Source organism: Mesocricetus auratus, unplaced genomic scaffold, assembly GCF_017639785.1.
Source record: "Mesocricetus auratus isolate SY011 unplaced genomic scaffold, BCM_Maur_2.0 Super-Scaffold_100015, whole genome shotgun sequence".
Classification (NCBI taxonomy): domain Eukaryota; kingdom Metazoa; phylum Chordata; class Mammalia; order Rodentia; family Cricetidae; genus Mesocricetus; species Mesocricetus auratus.
In genome coordinates, this window is record NW_024429198.1 from 33,400,417 (window position 1) to 33,424,346 (window position 23,930).

At 49.0% G+C, this 23,930-nt stretch overlaps 1 protein-coding gene across 3 annotated transcripts in view; it reads right to left on the minus strand.

Moving 5' to 3' along the window:
• Positions 1-8,149: 8,149 nt before the first annotated feature.
• The window catches only part of Nfatc1 (nuclear factor of activated T cells 1), a 108,887-nt gene continuing 93,106 nt past the window's right edge, over positions 8,150-23,930 (minus strand). For all 3 annotated transcript variants that reach the window (XM_040757783.1, XM_040757785.1, XM_040757784.1), the window contains exon 10: positions 8,150-9,968. In XM_040757783.1, coding sequence (XP_040613717.1) covers positions 9,919-9,968 — 50 coding nt within the window. In that variant the 3' untranslated portion in view covers positions 8,150-9,918. The remainder of the gene's footprint in view (positions 9,969-23,930) is intronic.

A 23,930-nucleotide genomic window follows, 5' to 3' on the forward strand; every position in this document is an offset into this window, starting at 1 on the left:
TGCCTTGCCTTCCCGTCATGGACTGTATCCTCTTGAACTGTAGGATGAAACAAACCCCTCTTAAGTTGCCTCTTCTCGGGTATTTGACCACAGCAACGAGAAGAGTCACTAATACAGAAATGGTAGTAAAGAGGAAAAGGCGGATAGGAAACAAGACTGTTCAATTAAATCCAATCACACTAATAATTATATGAAATACAGTAGTTTAGTTTAAACCACCCTGTTTCAGAGGCAGAGAAAATGAAATGAATTCAAAAGCAAGACCAACATACATGCCTATAAACATATCTTACATGAAGAGACGTGAAAGGGTTAAGAGTTAAGTCATGGATATATAAATTGTATATCATGTCACACTAACCAAAAGGTTAATGAAGCCATAGTGGGACAATTTCACAGCAGAGTGTTTGCAGGGCCAGGGGAGGTGACTCCACAAAAACAAGGGTGTCAATTAATTTAGAGCTCATATCAATCCTAAATAATCTAAACAGCAAAATAACAGGATTTCAAAATACATGATACAAGTTCCAGGAGAAATAAGTAAACCCATACTGTGAAGGAAACCACCTTTTAATGAGAAGGCATTACATCCGTCAGAAGCCAGAAGACTCAGGCAACATTATCTAGCGGATTTACCTAACTGTGTTTCTAGAATGTTCTGTTCAACTATACTCAGCAGACATTTTTATCTTATCAAGTGTGGAGAAGCTTTGAAAGATAACCCGTGTTGTGCACTATAAAACAAGTCTCAAAACTAAGAATCGTACAAATGATGTTGGGCAATCTGGATAATACCCAAACTCTTGAAAAAAAATCCATACCTTTAGTAGGTTCAAGAAGTCAAGATGAAACCAGAAGTGACTTTGGATTTCATGAAGTAAAAGTATACTTACTAGGCAATGGGGAAGGAAGGCTTGAGGGAAAACCATGTCACCATAAACCTACATTGGCAGAGGTCTCGGATCTGTGACCTCAGCTCCTGTCTTTTGAAAGTAAATATTCTAGTTTCATCTTTCTTATGGTGACCAAAAGCAGGCTAGCGGCAGAAACGGTTATTTCAGTGTATGGGTTACAGTTTATCATCGAGGGAAGTCAGGGCAGAAATTCAGCTTATTGGCTCACTAGCCGACTCATGCTCTGTTGTACAGCCCAAGACAGTCTGCCCAGGTAACGGCACTGCCCACAGTGGGCTGGTCCCTACATCAGTTGACAGTTCAGACAAATCCTCAGTGACGTGCTGACAGGCCAGTCCTATCAGGTAGGTCCCTCAATTGAGACTGTCTTTTCAAGTGACACTAGGATGAGGTCAATGGACTGTTGAAGATATATCTAGGACAGTAGATGATGCAAACAAAATAAGAAAGCTAGAGGATAAAAACCAGCACTCATGAATGAAGTTGGAAGTGCTTTGTAATGAATACAGTGTTTCAATGTTGGTGAGGGAGGGCTAGGCCAGAGCAAGCACAGCCAAGAGCTAAAGAGTGGAGACAGATTAACTACCGGCAGCAGGTAACGAGAGTACAGGACCTCCTTCCAAAATTATGCCTTCCTTGAACAAAGGAAGCCTTGGGGTTTGATTTGAGATGCCTATACATGTTCCTGTGGGAGAGCAGCACATTCAGTTAAGGCCGGAGTTCAAGAGGAAGTTTGTTGGGCAGAAACACCCGGGAGCATGCTAGGCTGCTTCCCCTGAAGGAGCACCAGCATATGAATTTGCCCCTACGAGCATCTCCTCACTTAGCTGCTAACAGCTTTCTTTAAAACACCCATAAAATTTAACCTGTAGTCAGGTTGGTCAGGGGGAAAAAAGGAAACCCAAATGGCCAAAGTCACTGATGGAAGAGAGGTCACAGTGCTGGATATCCTCAGGGTACTTTATGCCAATAAAGTCTACAGCCTAGGAGACAGAAACGACCAATGTCAAAAACTTCCAGAAACTAAGGGCTAGGAGATATCACATTGGCTCAGAGTGCTTGCTGAATAAGCATGAGGACTTGTACTCAAATACCCGTATAAAAGATCCGGTGCGCTCAGGCATGCCTATAACCCTAGTGCTGGGAGAAGTAGGAGGAGGGTTGCTGAAGATTGCTGGCTACTAGTGTGGTTCCAGTTTCAATGACAGAGCCTTTCTCGAGGGAACAAAATGGAGTAGGACACCTAACATCTTCCTCTACACTGTTTGTGTACATGTGTGTACATGTGTAAATCCCAGGCATACACACACACACACACACACACACACACACACACACACACACACGCACCCCAAACGAGCAACAACAAAACCCATAAACAACCAAGTAACACACTGTAACTATTAAGGTAATTGAATTTGTATTAGAAATACTCCCACAAAGTCAACTGCAGACATGGGTGGTTTTGCTGAGGGATTGTGTCTGAATTCCACACAAACTGCTAGGGACTAAGGGGTGTGTGCGTGCGAGGGTGCATGCATGTGGGGGTGGTGTTTTCCCCATCCTAGCTTGAGGCCAGTTTTGGTGTGATGCTACAATCAGATGAAGACATTAGAAGAGAATCAATGTGTCATGCCGTCATTCCCCACACTATAAAGTGAAGCCAACCCAGGCTCGCATTGTCTGACAAAGAACTGAACTGAGATGGGTTCAGGGATTCTCCGCTCTCCTGGCCCAAGTCTTTACCTGGGGTGTTTCCTTGCATCCTCTGCCAGTGTAGCTCTTAAAGGGAGAGGGGATGAGAGACTGCGGGAGTGGTGAGGAGGCGATGGAGAAAGACGGGTGAGGGAAGAAGGCGCCAGCATGACTGGACATGCAGAGACACTCTGGGGTGCACACAGTTCCCTGTAAGGACTGCCCCTATCACAAAAGGCACTACAGTAAAACCTCATATAAAGTGACACTGCAAGCAGTAATGTCCCATCAAGCATGGAGTAGTTTTCGTTCAACTGTCTTTTGACTTGGCATTAAAAACAAAAGACAAGTCATTGCTTGTTGGAACATAAAACTTGTTGAGTGCATGGGAGGACCAGGCAGTAGGCTTCGTAGAGGCTGTACTTCAGGGAGTAGGTAATGCAGGGTTAGGGTGGCTGAATGTCTTCGTGCCATTTGTAAATTGGGGGTGCTGGACACTTGGAAGAACACAGTGTCTGAACTTGCAGACACCAAACTGGACACGTGACCATTGCTGGACATCAACCTAAATGGCCTGCACCTCGGTTGAGGGTCTCAAGTATTTTCTTTGTCCCTTGGAAAAAAATCAGAGATGGAAGAGGACTTTTTGTAAGAGGTTTACAAGCAGATCCTGTCCTTTCTCTATTGGCAGGGACACCAAAGTCTTGTCATGAAGCCTTGGGAGTAAAGGGAAGTGAAGTTAGTCACTCGGAGAGTCACTCAGAGCATGTGAGCTGGAGTGAGGTGAGTCCCAGAAATAGGAAGGCCACAGCAGATCTCAGGCAGGTGGTGTCCTTAGCTGGGACAGGGAACAAAGGAATGGGGCTTGGGTGGGGTGAGCCCTGGAGGCCCTAGGTGACCCCCAGCAACTGCTTAGAGGACTCGTGGTTGTGTTAGGTCCTGGAACAGAAGGCCACTTCTGTCCTGTACAGAGGATGTTGTACAGAGAGGTGAGCACTGCTGGCTGGTCCAGGTCCTGTACAGAGGATGTTGTACAGAGAGGTGAGCACTACTGGCTGGTCCAGGATGCACCTTGGGCCAGTGCCATGGCGGGGTTGTGGTACGCCGCATTCCACTCTCCCTGTGGTGGCTGAGCTGGCGACCCTGGACACATCCTGGACCAACTGAGTTCATCAACACACTTGGTGTGATTACCGCTCACCCTCCATCATGGCCTCTGTGATGATAGACCAGCTTCTCATCGTGTCTTTCTACTCTACAGACTCTTCTCAGAAACCCCTCTGGCAAACACCATCGCTGCTCTGCTGCAGACCCTTGTCCCACGGGACAGGGCCTACCCCTTGTCACAGCACACAAAGCCCAGCAAGTCCCCAGACTGTTGCCCCTCTGCCTGCCTGCAACACACACCTCAAAAGTTAATGACCTCACAGGACAATGCGTATGCTGTAGTGGGTGAGCTTGGCAGGGACAGGTGGTCCCTGTGGTCCCGTGTCCACCAGGGAGGCCCATGTCTGGGCAGGAAACCTCACATTTGCCCACCAGTCCACACTTTATTTCCCCTCTCTTATTCACTTACTCGGACAGTGGTAGCTGACGCCCAGCAGTGTTCACCTTCACACGGCCTTCTTTGTGGCCAGACTGGTTTACAGCATAATGGCTGGCTCCCAGGGAAAGCGTCCTCTGCGGCCATGGGAGAAAGCTGCCCTCCCTGAGTCTGGTATCTCTGGGAGTCTTGTCTACAGCACTTGTTCAGGAGGCAGCACCAAGTCGCCCTGTGTTTAGGGAGGGGTAAGACATTTCAGGGGATAGGATCTGCCACTGTGGGGCCTCTTTCAGCTCCCCCTGCCCCACTAAGCCCTCTGCCACTGTGGGTGTTTGTGCAGCCTCTTGATTCACCACTGCTCAACTTCTCTGTGTGACGAAGCGGGGGTTTGAAAGAATTTCCTCACGGAACAGGCTAAAGAAAGCCAGGCCGCAGAATCCACAGAGAGTCTGTGCATACAGCTGTCTATGCCCAGACATCAGTGTCCACAGAGGGGCTGTGGGCGCAGCTGTCCACACCCAATCCCCATTGTCTACATAGGGACTGCAATTTATACTCTCTGCCTGGACCACGCCAGAGGCAACACTGAGTTCTACAGTCACTGCCAGCCTTGGTCCCTGAAGTTCATAGCTCCACTGTTGCCGTCGAAGGCAAATGTCTAGGAAGGTAGGCAGAGTCTTGGCAGTTGAGTGGCCCCACAGCCAATGGTCATTGTGCCACAATTCTCTTCTCCCCAACCAGTGGTGGCAAAGCCCCCCAAAGCCGGAACATATTTTGTTAAGCATAGTGGGGTGGCCTCTATCGTGATACACAATGTGAGTGTAGGCATTTCTGAGAATGTGTGGTGGGCAGAGAATCCAGACGCTTTGCAAACTGACTTCCAGGTCTCAAGGGATAAAGCCAGGAGATACATGATGTGAGTAAAGTCCTTGTCCTCAAGAAGTCTGTGGCAGTGGCAGACTCATGGTTGGGAAAGAAGGGTGGGGAGAACAGAGTGGCGGAGTAAGCAGGGCTCAGCTTCTCATTACACCAGGTTAGACCAGGTGACGGCACGGGGCAAACGGGCTGATAGTGAACCCGACAACCAGGGCACTTTCCACTGACTCAGGCTAGCTTCAGGTAGGTTCCCATTTGCACTTTCCCTTTGCTTTAGATCAAAGGATGGTGAATGGTGACGACGGTGCTGGGAATAGAAGCCCATTAGCAGCACATGGCTTACCACTCTGTTTTACGCGCCATGAGCAAGAAGCCCCTGTCCCGGGCCGTCAGACTGAGGGTACCGTGTCTGAAAACCTGTTGGCTACAGGGATCGGAGATGGTGAAACTGCTTTTTGACAAAAGTACCTAGAAACAGAGAGCACCACAAACCTCACTTGGAGAACGTAAGGACTGCGGATTACCAGGTTTGCTCCTCTGGCCACATCCACAGCGATTCTGTTATTTGAGGACATTTCTACTCTAGGCTTGCCTTCCCAGCTCTGAAGTCTTTACCGTGGCTCTTTTCTTCACCGTGTTAGCTTGTGTGTGAAGTAAAAGGAGGCTCACTAGGGGCTCATCTGGCACCAGAGGAATGACTCACATGGCTCCTGTGGTCCCAGCTTCCCGGCAGAAACCCTAGACGGGCCAGCTTTGCTGAGCTCCGTCACTGGCAGGCTGAGGGTCTGCTTTCAGCTTCCGTCTAAGCAAACGTTCAGTCATCTTCGACCTAACTTAATTTTTTTGGCATAAAGAATTATAAATATGATGTGCTTCACATGTGTAATTCCAAATTAGGTTAGTGAGCCAGGTCTGTCTCAGGGATGGATCATTTAAACAGTCTCGTAAACTTACATTCAGTTGCCATATGACCAGGGGCCCCAGTCTCCAGCGTCTGTCCCAGAGCTGAGATTAAATGTATGTGACCGTTCACAAGAGCAGTGCTTGCAGAAGCCAGAGGTGAGGGTGAGGCGACATCTGCCTGTGGGCAATGTGTCAGTGGCAGCGGAGACTGCACAATGCAGCACTGTGTGACTCCACGGGGGTACAGCCATGTACGTGTTCATCAGAGATGGGCAGGAGACAGAGGCCAGGCTCACAGGACAGTTGTGTCAACTGTCCCAGAAAATCTACTGAAGACAGATACGTTTCTGTATCTAGGGGTCCAAGAACAAGCATGGGATTTGCTTGGGTGGGGGTTAATGAAGACATTTTGGAACTGGACAAAGGGGCCACACATTACGTGAATACACACATACACACACACACACACACATAATGCCACAGTGATTCACACTAAAAAATGTTTATCTCCATCTGTGAATTCAGACAACAATGTTCTTGCCTTGTAAGCATGGCATTTGACTTGATCCCAAGAAACCATATTTAAATAAAACAAAACAGATGCATTAGTATGTGGCTGAAATCCCAGCACTAGGTAGGCAGAGACAGGAAGATCTCTAGGACTTGCTGACCAGAAAGCCCAACATGATTGGCAGCTCCAAGTAAATAAGAGACTGTGTCTCACAAGAACAAGGAGGATGGCTCCAGGGCAGGTAGCTGGATCCCAAATACCTGGACTTTTGCTCAGTCTGCACTTGTTCGTGAGGACAACTTGCATACGTATCGGCGTCTTCATCCCAACGTCTCAGGTCAGAAATGAAGCAGATGTGGGGCTGTTCTCTCTCTCAAATGCAACACATGTAAGGAAATCCGCCTGCCCTTAAGGCTCCTGAGTGGTTTTGGTCACCAAGGACAGACACTATGGGAAGGCGGTGTCCAGCAGAGTATGAAGTGCTCCAGGGGACCCAGCCAACCCCAGTTAAGCTGAGGCATCTCCTACCCCCTCCCACTGCCCCTGAGAACTACACAGCGTTGCTTTGGGAGACATGAGGGCCACACACAACTGCCCAACCTCCTTGCTACAGCTGAATCCAGGATTCTTCAGGATTTCCTCATTGATCAAAATCAATGGGCAGACCCATACAAAACTGTTTAATTTTGTGTGTATTTGGAGAGCTATAAAGTTCTACCGTGGCGACTGGGGAAAATGGGAATTTACAGAGCACTGGCTGGGAAGGGCAGCTCCCAGCACCCTATGCTGCACAAAGCCACCAACCTCAAAGCCCAGCTGGCCCAGTGCCCAGTACAGCGAGGGAACAGGTAGCTTCAGAGCAGTGCTGCAGACACATGAGTCTATTGCTCCCCTTAGACCCAGCGTTCTTGGATCTGGGACTTCAACGTTGATCCACAGGTCAAAGATTGGGAATATAATAAACCGCCACCTTCCCCCACACCATCCTCTGTCCCTTCTTTGTCACCCTCTCTGGTCAGGTCTCATGAGGGCTGTGGCAAAGCCTTGAGGCAGCAGCCAGGTGGGGTGGACACATGCACGTCACTGAAGATGAGGGCGGCGGTTTCTCTAGTATTGTAAGTCAGTCTGTAAACCTCTTAGCAAAGAATACAAGGGGTTCGGCATTCAAGTCCCAGGCACAGAAATTGTTTCGGAGACACTTAAGGTCAGTAATACTATGGCCATCCCACGTCTCCTCCTCGGTCTGAGTATCTCAACAGTTTCTCGCGAGAGCTTTAAGAGGGGTCTGTGTTGGGAGGAGAGGGGCAAAGGGTGAGTGGAGAGAGAAGGCTCGGCCATGTCAACTGAAGCACACGCATTCTCCTGGCAAAGCAGCTCGTCCAATCACCAGTGAGCATGTGGGTGGCCAGAGCCTCACCCAGAGTCTCCCTCTGAGGGAAAGTATTTGGCATAAGCAGAAGTTCCTTCCCCACCTCGGCTGGATGAGCATTTTTGAAGTGTTTTGTTTACAATGCCTGAGAACACCACCAAATATCCACTCGTTCCTTTCAGGAAGGGAAGACAGCTTCTTCCTGTGTTTAGATGACCCGGGAACAACCGTGTCCACTTGGTAAAGCACTTGTCACAGATCCCCACATTTATGTGCAATACAGAAGGAAGCCAAGTGACCCACAATCACTCTCACACAGACTGTCCAGCAAAAAGGGAAAAAAGAAAAATACTGCTTTATTGGATCCATTTTTCTAACTACAAAGACTGCCGGCACAAATATCAAACGCTTGCTTTCATATGGTTCATGCAACTCCATGATGCTAATACACATAGGTACATAGTATATTTGGGTAGGAGGCAGCCTGCAGGTGGCCAGGGGCTACGTGTCTACAGGGTGGCGCATGTCAGCTCTTCACAGTCATGTGAAATCGTTCAGTATGGCTTTCGGACGTTTCTTTCTTTCTGTGAGTTGGAGAAAAGTAAGACACCATCGTACAGACCAACATTTTAAAGATGTATGTCCCTGTGAGAGCTTTTCCTGTCACGACTCCTGTCTGTGACTAACTTACACCCACAGGTGCAATTCAGGCATGTTCCATAAGGGGGCATTAACTCCTAAGGCACAGTCATTAAACATGTTTTAATTAAACCATGCTTTTTGGTTATAAGAAATAATGGGCCACTGCTAGTGTCTGTAATAAGCGGCTAATTACACAAAGCCAACACCGGCCTATCTGTTACCAGTAACTAACCTGAAAACATACTATCCACAGACTGCATACAGAAACATTTTTTTGGTAATTGTTTTCTTAGATGAAGCAGAGAGCTATAAGGCTTGTGTGAAATAATAATCTTATAATTGAACAAATATATTACACTCCTTTTGTAATGGTTACTTACAACCACTTCCAGACTTGGCCATTTGGTAGCCTGTGGGCATTTGATCACAGCTCTACTGCGGTCTAGAATGCTCAGTAACTTCATGAGACACGAAAGTGCCACCTGCCTGTGCAGGGGGGACAGGCCCTGTCTGTGCAGGGGTGTCAGGCCCTGATGGAAGGTGCTGGAAAATGGGGTCTGGACTCTGAGGTGCATTCTCAAGGTGAACACTCATTATTGCTAACATGGAAGCCCCGCTGGGCCTGGACTGGTCATCACCATCTCCATTCTTGAGTATCTATACATAAATATATGCCTATATATACAAGCATGCAAACACAAGGTTCTGTCCCAAAGCAGGCAGGTTGTGTTCTGTCCAGGGCCCTGTATTGTGCTGTTCAACTTCCTTGTGCTATGTTTGAAGCCAGATTAAAAACAAAAATCTCAGCATGCTATTATCAACAAACCTATGGTTTTAGTCACACGGAGGAGGGATCTCATTACGAAAGAGCTGAGATGACAATTGGAAGACCTCTAAAATGCACTGGATAAGGCAGGCAAATTGTGTAGGACGGCCAGGAAAGTTAGAAATAAGTAGGAAGCCAGAGCTGACCAGAATCCTATCAATTAATACAAAGGACAAAGGCTCCTAACAAAGTGTTTTCTTTTAAATAGCTCTGGCTCCTACAAATACTCTCATGGTAGAAAATTCAATGCTTGCTTCCATAATGCCCTGGTGTAATGGTAGGATGAAATAAGGCACTTCCAGTGTTTTACTCCAGTGGGCAGGAGGCTCAGGCCTGGGGGCAGGCTGCCACACAGGCCCTTCTTTCTGTGGGCCAGCATTTGCCCCTGGCCTCACCGGCCAGCCCTTCTCTTTCCTTGAGAGGACGTTTCTCTCAAGAGTTGCAATGGCTTCCTCTTCTACCCCATCGTTGTCAGGGAGCTACTTCTTCAGACATAAGCTCCTTGCACTCAGTGAGCTGGGATTTCTGAGTGGTACCAGATGTGAGTTCGGTTTATTTCATCAAAGTCTTGCTTGCTGAAGCCCAGCTGTCTGCACTGAGCCAACTCCACACAGCTTCTGCCAGCTCCAAAGCGCTGAATTAGGAGTGGGGGTTCGTGCTGGAGAGGTCGTTGCGAATGATTTCATTTACTGCAAGAGAACGAGAGGAGAGAGTCTCAGGGAAATGGTTCCTTACTGCCAACCTCCAAGTTAATAGCAGGGAATGCCAACAACCACATTTCTAACAGGTTATATTCAGTCTGCGACGCTTAAATGCCCCAGAACACCTTCTCCAGGGCAGGAGTCAACTCCAGGATGTTCCCTAAGTTTGTAAAACAAAATGTTGACACACCACAGCGTCCTCTGGAGTGTGCTCCGTGGCTGGTCATGAACCTCCCTTTGTTTGGGACACCTCATTTGTTTTTCTGAAGAGGGTCAAGTCACAGTGGCCCCCACAAGCCAGTGATGGCCACTATCACTGTGTGATTGTTGGCAGATGGACAGGAAATGACAGAAGCTAGGGAAGGCCATCACTAGCAAACAGCCCAACATCCCTCCCTCTCCACCCTGCCTCTCTCTGCTCAGCCACCTGATCCACACTGAGATAGGAAATGTCACTGGGCGGCTGTCACCACGTCCCATTTTTCAACAGAGTTTGAAGGCAGGGCACCCATGCTGACGTCAGGGAACCACCCGGGCTTCCCTTCCCCATGGGTTGGAGCACCCTCCCCACATCTAGATAAGCCCCTGGAGCTCACTGATGGAGGCCCCAGCCAGTCTGAGGACGCTTCCTGGAGCCATGGGGGGGTGCGTGCATTTCATCACCACTCCCTTCCCTAAACTGCCTTTCAACACCCCTTCTCCAGCAATAGTTTTAAGAATAACAATAATAAAACGCAACTGGGGGAACCAGGAATTGTGTCATGGGAACAGATAGCAGAAGGAAGCCTGGCGGCAAACAGAGCCCAGGCTCGCCCAAAAGGGGCTGCCTTGCAAGACACATACAAGGGTGAGGGCTCCTGTCCCAGTGCCACTGCTGTGCTCCTGGGCTGCCCTGCCTAGGGCGAGTCACACTTTCAAAGATGAACTGCGGCTGCTTCCTGGCCAGCTTCATCTGTGGTGGGGGCACTCATGGGCCCCTCTGTGCCGATCCAGGGTTGATCCTTGACCAGGGGACCCAGCACACTACGGGGAGGGCTCACTCTTTAGTGTGGAAAATACCAGAAGGCAGGCAGTCTCCCTTTGGCCCTGTGACTTCACAGCCACTAATGAGGAATAACAAGGCCCAGGTGCTCGCAGGCTGGTCTGGGACCAGCAATCAGGACTCAACTTGTCCCTGGAGTTCGCCCTGGTAGCTCCTTAGCTACCAACATTTTCCATGATGCTGGGGTGTGGGTGCAGGGCCGCTGCACAGCCCTAGGAAGCAGCCAGGCAGCAGGGACCCCAGGAGGACCCAGGGTGTCTGCTCTGTGCAGTACAAGCCACAGTCACATGTCCCCTCTGTGTCCTCGTGGTTTTTCTCATGGCTCTCTTGCCAGCATCTCCATCTGAGCTTTATGCTTCTTTCCCTGTCACTTGTGTGGCCCTCCTGTAAGAGGCCCACCTGCCTATCCTTCATCAGTGTCACCTCAAAGAACAGCTGACAGAGGAAGACCACACATTTCTTTCTCTTTTTAAGGTGGAAAAGGGCTCGCCTGAAATTAGGCTCTCTGGGGGGGGGCGAATTTAGAAGGGCTTAGATGAAGCAAGAGCTGTGTGCAGAGGGTTTCTGTGTGGGGGTGGAGACAAGCCACAGCCCCCTCCACAGTGCCACACCCATCTCTGTTCCGGTGACAGACAGCTGCGTCTGACTGCCAGGGTGTTCCATTTGCCTCACGCTGTCTCCAAGCCTTGAGTGCTCTAGGGCCCCGGGTACTCAGTGCCCAGGCTGGGGTCCCAGGTAAGGGCAGAGTTAGGACAAACATCCCACCTGGGGCTCTGGATTGGTGACCGTCTCTGAGTGGCAGGTGGGCATGTGGAGCTAGGAAAGATATCTGTGGAGTATGAAACGCCAGGACTTGGAGATGAGGCACCACTTAGAGGCAGAAGCAATCCCATGCGTTCCAAATACGTTTTAACTGGGCTCCGTGCAAGAATCGAGACACCATTCAAACATATCACACTAAGAAAGTCAGTGTCTTATTGCCCATTCAGATCACAGGATAGACTGAACAACAGACCGATCATTCCACTAGTAGTGCTTACTAGTGAAAAAAAGGTTGAAGAATAGTAATGATGAGAGGAGGCATAAGGAATAATGTTGAGGGGAGTAAGGGGAAGCTAAGGAACAGTGATGAGAAAGGAGGGATCTAAGGGGTAATATGAGGAGTAATGATGAAGGATGGGAGGGGCTGAGGCCAAGGTTCAGTGAGGAAAGGTATTTGCTGTTCAAATGGCAGGGCCTGAGTGCAAATCCCCAGTGCTTATGTTAAAAAGCCAGGTGTGGGTGCACACCAGTAACCCCAGCACTGTGGGGTACAGAGGCAGGGGCATCACAGGGGCTTGATGGCTGCCGGCTTAGCTCCAGGTTCAATGAGACCCCATTTCAAGGGAATGAGGTGGAGTGTGACAGAACGGGTTACCCAAATCTTCCTCCCAGTATGCCACCGGCATGCACGCACACACGTGGACATACATTAACACACACACGCGCACACACACACACACACACACGCAAAGAGAACTGAGGACGAAGGCTAATGATGAAAGAAGGGAGGTCTGAGAAATACTAAGATATAAAAGAATCTCTGAGGGCGGAAAGACGATTTAAGAGACAAGGCCTGAGGGACCCTAACAACAGGAGGAGGGACGTGGGAGGAGAAACCAGGAGAGAAATCTGAGGAGTAATAAAAATGGGACAAACAGAAGATCTGAAGAGCAACCATGACCCATGGAGTCCCCAGGGATAAGGGTGATGGCGTGGGTCAGAGACATCAAAAAGCAGCTGAGAATCTTCATGGGTCTGACAAGACCACAAAAAAATGCTTTAAAGGTAAAAGAGGAAGAAACTTGAGATGTGGGCTTCCCCCTGCTGCCCACTGGGGCACCTGAGCCTCAAAGGGAGAGCCCTCCTGAGGGGTGGGGAATTACTCAGTGGTCTTCAGCCGCCGGGGTCCCCCACTGGAGGCAGCGGCAGGTCACCAAATGTCTACTTTGCTTTCTCAGTTTTGCTTGGGGTTACCACTGAGATCTCAGGAAAGCTCGAGTCCTGTCCTGAGAACCTGATGTGATATGACTTCAGGTGGCTCCCCGGCTTCCCTGCCCCAGCGCTCACGGCTGGAAGTGGGCCCCACTGTTTGTCAGGGGCACAAGGTCCAGTTAGGACCATGAAGTTTAACAAACGCAAACATCCCCCCACATAAGAGTTTTCTCAAAGCTGCCCACGGGGCTGAGTGGGGCAGGCAGCAGCTGATGGACAGCGAAGACCGTGGCCTGCTTCCTAGCGGCATTCCATGTGGCGGTCCGTGCTGCTGGGGTAGACAGTGCTGCAATGGTGACAGGCCACACAGCTGTTTACAAGACAGAGGGGCTCGTTTTTCTACATACGTGTCTTTGATAAAGCTGGTGTAGTTAAGCGACACACCTGAGGTGGTGTAGTTGACAGGTGGCTGACCAACATCCCGACCCCCTCGTTCTTTCCTGTCACTACTTTCTCTTCCATGAGGTCACCACTCTGGGTCCCTATCAGCCCACGTTTCCCTGGCCCTGCTGGTTCCTCTGGGGTGGCTTTCTCTCTGATACAGCTGTGGTGATGCCACCCACGAGTTCCCACCGTGTCTTCTCTCCACTGATAATTTCCATCTTCTTATGCAGCTTTCCACTGACACGAAGGCTTCTCTTTATAGAGGTGTTTTGAACTGCAGGTGACATGTGACCCTCACGACTTGCCTGAAAGAGGAACCTCTGCTCACTTAGTCAGATGTCCCTTAACAGGATGTGGCAAACTGTTAGACCACAATTCAATTTAATAAGTAAGAAGGGTTTTTTCCCTTATATTTGATTTTTCTCTAAAATGCTCCTAAAGTGGAAACTATTGCTTTTTTTCTCTCTAAACTATGTGTGTGGCACTTTGAATTGTTACAATAACCTGGGATGTGCCCACAGGCTGCCTGTGTCCCTACGAATCTCATCTACATACCCACACTCACACCCACCACCCCTGGAATTGAGTGAAATAGAAAGTCAGCAATTTCTTTCTCAAGTATAACAACTAAAGAGTTCAAAGTGTAGCCTTCTACCTGTGCTCACAGTACCTGTCAGTCTTAATGAGGGTCTTCCCAGCTCTGCACAGAGGCTTCTTGGCTAGTCACCTACGAGTTGTGCAAATCACTAGCAAGGCAGAGGCCTCCCCGAGCGAGGCAGTCACACTTTGGACATATCTGCTGTCTTTTTTGGTGCCCTTCCAGAAAACTGGATGGAGCCTCTCAGGTGCCTGTGAGAATCAGAGCTCACATCTCGCGTCACTTGGGGGTTTTGTGTAACTGCAGAGAACACTGTGTTCATGAGAGCACACATGTTGCGGCCTCTCTCTTGACCTCTGAAGGACAAAGCTCTTAAGCAAAGCCACCTGAATTCTTGGTTTCTAAAGTTGACTGAGGATCTGAAGTCAAACTTTAAGGAATGAACAATTATTTTGCCCACTATTTACACACCCGCTGTGGCGTGTAGGCTTCAATCTGTACTTCGGGGTCCTTGCAGCGCTCATGCTAAGGAATAAGGTAGATATTGAAGTAAGAGGTTCTGCCAGGGAGAGACACCACAGAAGGCCATGTGGGCATTGGTGGCCTTTGTGCTCCAGCTGGTCTGGGTCTGTGCAGAGTCCTACGATTCCTCCACATCTGCTGCCTGTGTTCCCACTGCAAAGTCCACAGGGTTAGATGGGAATTTTTAAAATATACTTCACTAGGAAACTCATGAAAAGCCTAGATTGGATGCCCGGGACCTGTTGAGAAGGTGACAGGGACCAAAGGGATATACAGGCCTCTGAAATCCTGTGGCCAGCTCCCTCTTCTAAACTCCCTTTCACGCCGTCCCAGTCTTCACCATTTTAACTTGCAAAGTTCCCCAGGCACAGAGTTTCTGTCTCTGTGGCAATGTTGTATTTACTGTTACTCACTTTCCCTGCTGCCCGCGTCTCTTAAAATGAAACAAAGCATCAAGCATCAACACATGCCCCCATTACCAGTTCCTGGCAAACACTGGGCTTCTGTTGGGCCAAAAAGCCGGCTTGTAAGTCTGTTTTTAAAAGGTGGGCAGATTGAGGTAAGCAGTCAAAGAACTACACAAAGCCTGCCACTTGTTTTCAGGGTTACTGCAAGCGCAAACAGCCCTAGGGTCAGTATCTTTCCTCCTCTGAGGCAGACAGCCAGTGAACAAATACCCCTGAGAGATGCAGCTGGTTAAATTGGTGCTGGAGAAACCTGCTGGCACATTCTCAGAAACTACATTCACGCTCCTGCACTGTTGCGGGTTTAAGTCCAGGGGCTACTCTTGGATGTGGGCAGTGGGGGACAAGATGAGGCTGTAACAGAAAGCTCCAACTGGACACCATCATTCCTTCTCTGCTTCTGGCCTCATTTAAAATTCGGCACCCTCTGATCCTGCCTTGTGGGGGCGTTCACCCAGTCCACCTCATACACCTTAAGAATAGCCCCAGGCGAGTTGACAGAGCGTGTGTCTGTGTGTCTGTGTGTCTGTGTGTCTGTGATGGGATTCTGCTGAGTGGCAATGATGCTGTTTTAAGTGGTGGCAGAAAGTAACTGTCCCAGAGGAAAACCAGGAAGGAAGTAATGCCTGAAGCCCATCCTATGCCGTGTGAGAAAGATACCCTGGCGTTCGCAGTGGGCACGATCCTATCACCTATCTCCCGGCAGCATCGGTAGGCTAGGTGCGGCATCACTAGAGCTTGTGAGTAACCGAGTTTCTGTGTGGAGGATCCAAGACTTTTCTCCAGAAAACCCACTCTAGGTCTGGGAAAGCTATGCAGGGAAGGTGGCAGCTGGCCCCAGGGTCTCCCAGGTTTTATGTCCTTCCATCAGCTGATGGGAAAATAGATGGCCCCTGAGGGAGAATGTCAGATCAGGGGTGATGGCAGCCTACTTCCACGATGAGTAGCGTGCCTTACCTCCCTACTAACTCTTGTACCCACTGAGTACCCACCATGTGTGGGGTGCACAGCTAATGAGCCTCACCTTGTGTGGCTCTCAGGAGTCTCACGCTATGGTCTTACTATGACCTCGAGGTCAGGCGGGCTGGTCTGATGAGGGAAGGCAGGGACAGGTGGGAAGCAGCCCCTGGGTGTGGTACCATCAGCCAGGAGCTCCTAGAGGGTCATGGGAAGACTGGCTGTGACTCCCTTAGGAAACGTAAGCCTTTTCCAGGTTTCTATAGGGCACAGCAAGGGTACCCACACTCTACTCATCCAGGTCCTCAGGTCTGACAGTCATGAGGGGGCTAGTGTTCGCTGGTGAACTTTCTAGTCACCGACTGTCAGAAGGAGGAGGAAAAGTCCCGGCAGTGGATTGGAAGTCACAAGGTCTGAATCGAATGCAAAGCAGAGCAGAACCGAGCTACACTGCCAAGCCCATGTGCCGGGCTCAAAATGGCTACCCAGAGGTAGCTCTGCAGCCTCACCTTGGGCTTGAGGACATCCTCCTCCAGACTCCCTGAGGTATGCGTGCGTACCTTGGTTATCAGAGCAAGCATCTGTACTGGGCTTTCAGGTCAGTGCTAAGGTTAGCTTTGTAAGCCTCCTGTCAGATGCAGCCATGAGATCTGGACAAAACTGGAAAACGGTGGTTTGACACAGCTGAGCCCTCTCTATCCGGCCACCCACATGCCCACATGGTCCATTTGTCCTTCTTTCTTGGTGGGACTGTCTCAGGATGAGCAGTGACCCAAGTACGTGAAGAGATCAGTTGAATACCATCATGCTGGGGAGGGGGCCGCCCTCAGTCAGGGGAATGAGGAACCGGGACAGACAGGTAAAGATGTTTTGATGATATTCAGATGCCCAATTCTCGCTCTTAGACACTAGATTCAAACTTAAAGGATTCGAATTCTGGTTCATTAATTCCAGCCCACGTAATTACATTACTTTCACATTCGAAACGTTTACTAAGTGTAGATAAGGGCCACACTTTTTAAACACAAACATAACAATACTGTGGTGGCATCTAAAAACCTTTCTCTGCTTAACACAGATACTGTTCATTTAGTGACACTAGTGCCCTGATCCTTCCCTGGTGACGTTGGCCCCAACAAGGAAGGCAGCTGTGCCGCCAGCCTCAGGAACCCATGACACAAACCAGGGACCCTCAGCAAGGACTGCCTACGGGCATGAAGGAACTCTTCATTTCTGGAGAGAGGTCTTTCCTCAGAGCTGTCTTCATCTTTTTCACAGAAGCGGAATGGGAAGCAAAGCCTGAGCAATCCTTACAGGACCCCACACTGCACCACGTGGGGGTCCATGGACCCTCCTACATGGGTTGACACGTGGCATAAACAAGCACACGGCACAAAAGAAATGGCTACTTGCTGCCTCCATTTTTCTGAGGGACAGGAAAATGCATGTTCTTCCCAGACTTCAAGCCATTGAGAATATTTTTATTTTTAAGAGAAGCCAAAATAACATTTTTGGGGGAGTGAAACCAAACAGGAAGGGCATTCTCTCCCATTCCTATGACTAAAAGATAATTACAAAAAAAGTATTCGTTAACCTTCCCAGAAAATGCACCTTTAGCTAAAACCTTTAGCTAAAGTTAGACTTGGAGTCTAAGTGGATAGCGATTTAGGTAAGTGAGCCCAGAAATACCTACAGCTGAATGCAATTCTTAAATAGCTAACTTCTAAGAAGTGCCTTGTGTTTGCTGCCTTGAACTTTTACAATATAATGATTCTCGGAACCAGAGGCACGTAGTAATGGTGGTTGAAACTCGTAGTATACACATATTTCCGTTGCCCTAACTTTCATGTATTCGCTACCCAGTGAGCTGTAGGGTGCATAGTTCTGGATGCTTCCTACATGAAGTGCTGCTCTAGATATTCGCTAGGAACAAAAATGCCGTGTGAATTAGAGGTTAGAGAGGGGGGAGAAGATGTTTTCATTCCACCATCAGCATACCGGTGCTGTCCAGGGGTGGCTCGGGTCTGTGCCTCTAGAAAGTTCAGATTTCTTGAGAAGACACAACCTCTAGAGCAGTGGTTCTCAATCTGTGAGCCTCGAACCCCTTCAGGGTTGTTCCAGATCAGATATTTACATTATGACTTCTAAGAGTAGCAGAGATACAGTTATGAAGTCACAAACAAAATAATTTTATGGTTGGGGGGTTCACAACAACACGAGGCACTATATTGAAAGGTGGAGGAATTAGGAAGGTTGAGTGCCACTGACCTAGAGAGTCTCTGATGAATCTCTCCTTCACGAGAGGACCCTGTAATCCGCCATCACCCTGTGCCCAGCAGTCTGCACGCCCACAACTGCCCGCTGACAGCAGCCCAGTCCTCCAGGGCCCAGTGCCACTTCTGTGAACCAGGCAGAGGACACTGGTTTTCCATACGTGTGTCGACTTGAAAAACACACACTTTGAGCGTGTCTGGGTGTGCTTCAGGATCCTGGTTTTCTCACAGATGCCTTGGGAAGCAGTGGAGATAGCGCAGCCTCTCAACTTTCATTTAGAAAGCGAGCAGCCGCCTCACCTCGACGTCCCGCGTCTATCTCAGCCTTCACTTATTTTTATCTTCTAATCGGAATAAGCCACTGCCACAGGGCTTGCTATTTCTGGAAGGAGAGTGGGACAGTGGAAGGGCTGAGTGGCAACAAGTCACAGTGTTAATAAAACATGACCCTCCGCCTGGAGAGGGGCTAGTGCTGCCGTGCGTGAGCTGCCGCTACGCAGGACTGTCAGCCGGTTAGGACGGAATGATTTTCCTACCGTAGGTAGCCTGCTTCCCTATTTAGCCTGAAAACTCCCGGGCACACAGACAGCCGTGTGGAAACTCCAGCAGGGCTGGCCACGTGGCGGGAGATTCCACAGGCCCGGCCATCCAGTTGATGCAGGCTGGAGAATGTTTCCATATCATCTGCTCTGCTACTTTATCTATGCCAAACTCCTCCAGCAATTACTCACCGGTGTCATTAAAGCACCCACAAGTATTTTTTTTCTTCAGGGCTTTCCTTGTGTTGTTAGAAAATATAAAATATATCTTCCCAAATTATGAAATTACCATTCGACAGAACTAACGGAATTGAAAAAAGAAAACAGAAAGTTTAAGTGAAAATAAAAACCAGTGCACCTAAAGGAGGGAGACCCAGTATGAATTTCCACTTGGTCTTTCTCGCATGGTTCAGGCGTGTTCAGCATGGGACCAGGGTCTTGGGCACAAAGGCAACAACAGGCCTCCCTCCCTCCCTCCCTCCCTCCCTCCCTTCCAAACACAAAGGAAGGAACAGTGGGATTCACATGTTGCTATTTGACATGTGACATGTGAGAAAAGTCAAGGGACCACATCAAGATGCAGAAGCCACACCCCAGTAGCCTGGTTTCCACCTGGAGCCTGGGGAGACCCCAGCTGAGTGTTCCCAGCAGCAGTAGGTGAGGGGCACCAGGTGCTGCTCACTCAGCAAGACAGACAGAGCAGAGCAGCCCGTTGCCTACACGACCCGCTTCATTTGACCTTGACTAGAGCCTCATATCACCTAGCAGGTATCCAGTAAGTCTGTCAGGTGCGACCATTGCTTTTTTGTGTAGTGAAACAGCCACTTATAAAAAGTGAGAAAGAGGTCAGGGTTTGATGTTTGAACATGCCAGCGGCCTTGGCGTTCGGCAGGCAGATGAAGTGGGCATGAGAGTGAGGGAACCTGCCTTAGTTGTCAGGCGCCTGTTGGGAACACTCACATTGGAAGATCAGCACCTCTTCGAGAAGGTCCTGGAGTGCCAGGAAGACGTCAGTCGTATGCTCGTCATGCAAGCATCAGGACTTGAGTTTAGTTCCCCAGAACCCACATAAAAAGCCATGTGCTGGGTGTGTGCTTGTAACCTCAGAGCTGAGGAGGCGGAGTCAGAGACAGGATGCCTGGGGTTCACTGGCTAGCCAGAATAGCCTACTTAGAAAATCCTAGGCCAGTGAGAGACTCTGTCTCAAAAACAAGGTGCTAGCTCATAAGAAACGATGCCTAGGGTTTACTTTTGACAACACACACACACACACACACACACACACACACACACAAGAAAGACTCAGTGATTGGTCATGCTGTAAAGCAGCACACACTTACCTCTCCATCTATCTCTTGACGTCACTGACCCCTGTCCCACATGCAGTGAAGGCCACATGGGCACATGGTCACAACCTTCTAGGACATGTACCACCTTAGCAACCTTAGGCTTCATAAGTCACAGGTCCCCTACTCCTCCTGCAGTCCAGTTGGTCACAGTGAACATAGCCCGGGGCTGGGAGACTAGAACTCTGCTCTTTCCATACCTCCTATGAACAAGGGGGAGAATCGGAACGCTCACAGATTCTGGCTGATACATGTCACAGCAATGTCCACTGTGGAGACCAGGAGAGCCTGAGGCCGTATATGTTCTTATGTCTCAGTAGGATGTCCTGAACACATTTCTCCTCTGACCTCCATGGGAGCCTAAGTGTACACCCCCAGGAAAACACATTTTCCCCATCTTCAGAATATTCCAGATACTGCCCAAACCCCAGGAATTTGTTTTCATTTTCTTTACCTTTATTTCATGTATATGAGTGTTTTGCCTGCATGTACGTCTCTGTAACATGTGCACGCAGTGCCTACAGAGGCCAGGAGAAGGTATCAGATCCCCGAGGACTGGAGTCACACACAGTAGTGAGCAGCCGTGTAGGCGATGGGAATCTAGAGGTCCTGCTAGTGCTCTTAACCACGGAGCCATCTTTCTGACCTCATGGATTTGTGCCTTAAAAACGAATCAGAGTGCTAAAAGTGATATTCTGGCTGAGGTTTGAGGATACTTAATGATTCTCGGGCATGTGGTAGCAGGCGGTTTTAGGGAAGTGGGGATGCCGTGAGTGGAAATGCAGAGAGGACAGAAGAGGCTGCATGCTTCCTTGGGGGTCTGAATCCTATTACACAGGCCAAGCCGAGCAGAATGCTGCTACCCTCTTGTCCCACAGCTTTAGAGCCTGCACACACGCTGACTGTAGTGGTCCCGAACCAAGGGACCACCTAAGGTAGCCACTTGAGCTCACCTGCTGAGCATGGATCACCTCAGGGCAGCAGCTGGGCCTGATGGCTCTGAGGCTGTGGGAGTCAACATGGCTTTGCCTGGGTCTTTCTCAGATACTGAAAGGAGGAACTCAAATGACATTCATGTAGATCTCATTTTGGTAAGCAATATGGCTTTTACAGGACTGTTTTTGACTATTACTACCTCTTAGGCAAAGGCCCTGTAAAACCAAGCAGTCAAGAGTCACAGGATGGGTGGGTCATCCCAGTGAGTCCACAGTAAGGGCCCCGAGTTCATAGGAGGTTATCATTTCGTTGGATTTGGGGTCATCTGATTCGACTTTTACAGAAATGGGGAGTGTCACCCTCTTTCTTGAGCCTCCTCAGTGCTAAGGCTACAGACATGCACTACTAAACCGTCTATTTGTTTTCATAAAGTATCTGGAAACACAGTCTCATTATTCCTACTATGTAGCACTGGGTAGACTGGAACTAGCTATGCAGACCAGGCTGGCCTCAAACTCACAGAGACCCATTTGCCTCTGCCTCCCAAGTGCTGGGATTAAATTTGTGTGCCACTACCTCCAGCCTGTGTCATACATTTTGCCTCCCAGGGTCTTGAGTTAAATATCAGCCAAGTTCAGATGGCTGTGGTGGTGCCCTGGCTTCTCACTCATCATGGTTGGCATCAGCCTTCTGCTCTCTCCATCACTGAAGTCTACATCCTCTTAAGGCTCAGCTGTGTTTGGACACTCTCTAGATCCTCAAGTCACTGCCTGAGAGGACTTGCCATACCAAGAGGCCTGTCAGCTCCAAGTTCCATTTTTCTCTCTCACTGGATATAGTGAAGGATGACTCCTCTTCTCTGGCTATGACTCTCATAGTCTGCCTCCCTCCTTTCACCCTGGCTAGTGGGTCTGCTGACCCTCTTGTAGGCTCCAGGGGTACACCAACCCAGCTCTTCTCCCTGAGATCAGTTAGCATACAGTACTTTGCCAGAGGATCTCTCCTACATCAACACCTACCAAGGCTGTTCCCTCCTGGGCCACAGTCAAGCACACCAGAATAAACTCTGAGCTCCTACAGCCTTGGCTAACTCTGCAAGCTGCCCTCTACCTCCTGAATGCAGGACACTTCTCTTCCTCTGGATTTCCCTTGTAATCTTCTACCCAGGACAACCATGTCCACAATCTACCTTTCTGACCATCTTCAAAAGGCTACTTAACCTATCCCCTGCATTCTCATAGTCCCTGTGATAGGACACCTCAGAGATCTTGTGTGGCCCTCCCACTTGACTAATGTCACTTTGAGGGCAGCTCTATCCTGCCATCAACCGATGACAAAGAGATCATCACAGACCCTGCTTCGCTGTTCTGGGATCTGTACAGGAAACGGAGATTGCTAGTGTGGAAACCAAGCAGAGGAAAGAAACAGTCAGAAACATTCAGGCAAATGAGACCCTGTGATCTTGAGCACATATTGACCCTGGAGTGAAAAAAAAATCCCAAGATTGAATTTTTGTATTGATTATCCAATTATTAATCTTTATGGAGGCTATTCCAACACTGCACATAATGAGCAATTCATCAAAGTATATTAGGTGCCATGGAAGTTGCATTCGGTATAAAGGGCCATTAAGTTCTTTGTAATTGCACATTACTGGAGCTTTCCTCAGACCTAAATCAAATCAACAGGACTGGTGTGCACCTGCTCTAATTGACTTTGTGTGCTAATGCACGCCACTAGCGTGAGACCCAACACCAGGCCTCACTGCAGGACCCTGGCTCCCAAAGACCATGGGTCTCAAGGACGACCTCCAGCTCCCGTCTGGAGCAGTTTTCAGGAACCCAGGTGGGAGTATCTAACACCTTAGCAGCCTGGTCAGGAGAGGGTCAATCCTCATAGCTCATCTTCATTATAATGCCCCACTCCCACGCCAACAGAGAACAGGGTGGGAAGCCCACCCGCTCATCTAGAATGCCTGTTCTGCTGCAATCTCAGATCCTTCATATCCAAAGCAGAGGCCTGAATCTAATCCTGGCTCATGGGGACAGTGAGGACTGTCCTTCCTGTCACCCACTGTTCAGATTGCGGGTGTTAAACTTCTCCTTGTTTAAAATATTCTCACCACATCTAACCAGCTTCCTGAGAGGTCAGAGATCCAATAGTTTCACAGACCTAGAATGGTGGTAATAAAGAGGATTGGGAATATTGTGTGTGTGCATACATGTGAACACGCATACATGTGGAGGCCAGAGGACAATCCCAGTTGTCATTCCTGAATGCCACCAGCTTAGTTTAAGACAGGATCTCTTATTTCCCAGAAACTTGCCAAGAAAACTAGGTTGGCTGGCTAGTGAGCTCCAGGCATGGGTCTGTCTGTTTCCTCTCTAGCACTGGAGTTCCAAGGATCTCTGTGAGCCTCTGTGTTCTGTGGGCACCGGGGAATGAACTTAGATCCTCTTGATGAGCACTTGAATGACTGATCTAGTTCCCAAGACTTGAGTTTGGTTTCATAGCTGATAAGTAATAACTGCGCCTGTTCGTGGGACACTCTGCAATACAGGCAACAGTGCAGAGATGAAGTGTGGGCAACACTGCAGGATGAAGCCTAGATCGCAGCAGATCATTCTACTTGCTTCCTTCCTTGTGGCTTGGAACCAGAGATGGAGTAAAGCTTTACAGTGTATCTCAACATTATGCTGTTGCAATTGCTACTCTGTGATCTGTGTATTGTCTGCATTTGTGGAATTTCTCCTGAAGGGTTACTGACAGTGTTCTGTAATTATATCATTAATTCCTTCTCTGCTCCCTTGAATTTGTTATCTGAGGAACATTAAACACATCTTCAGAATGAAGAT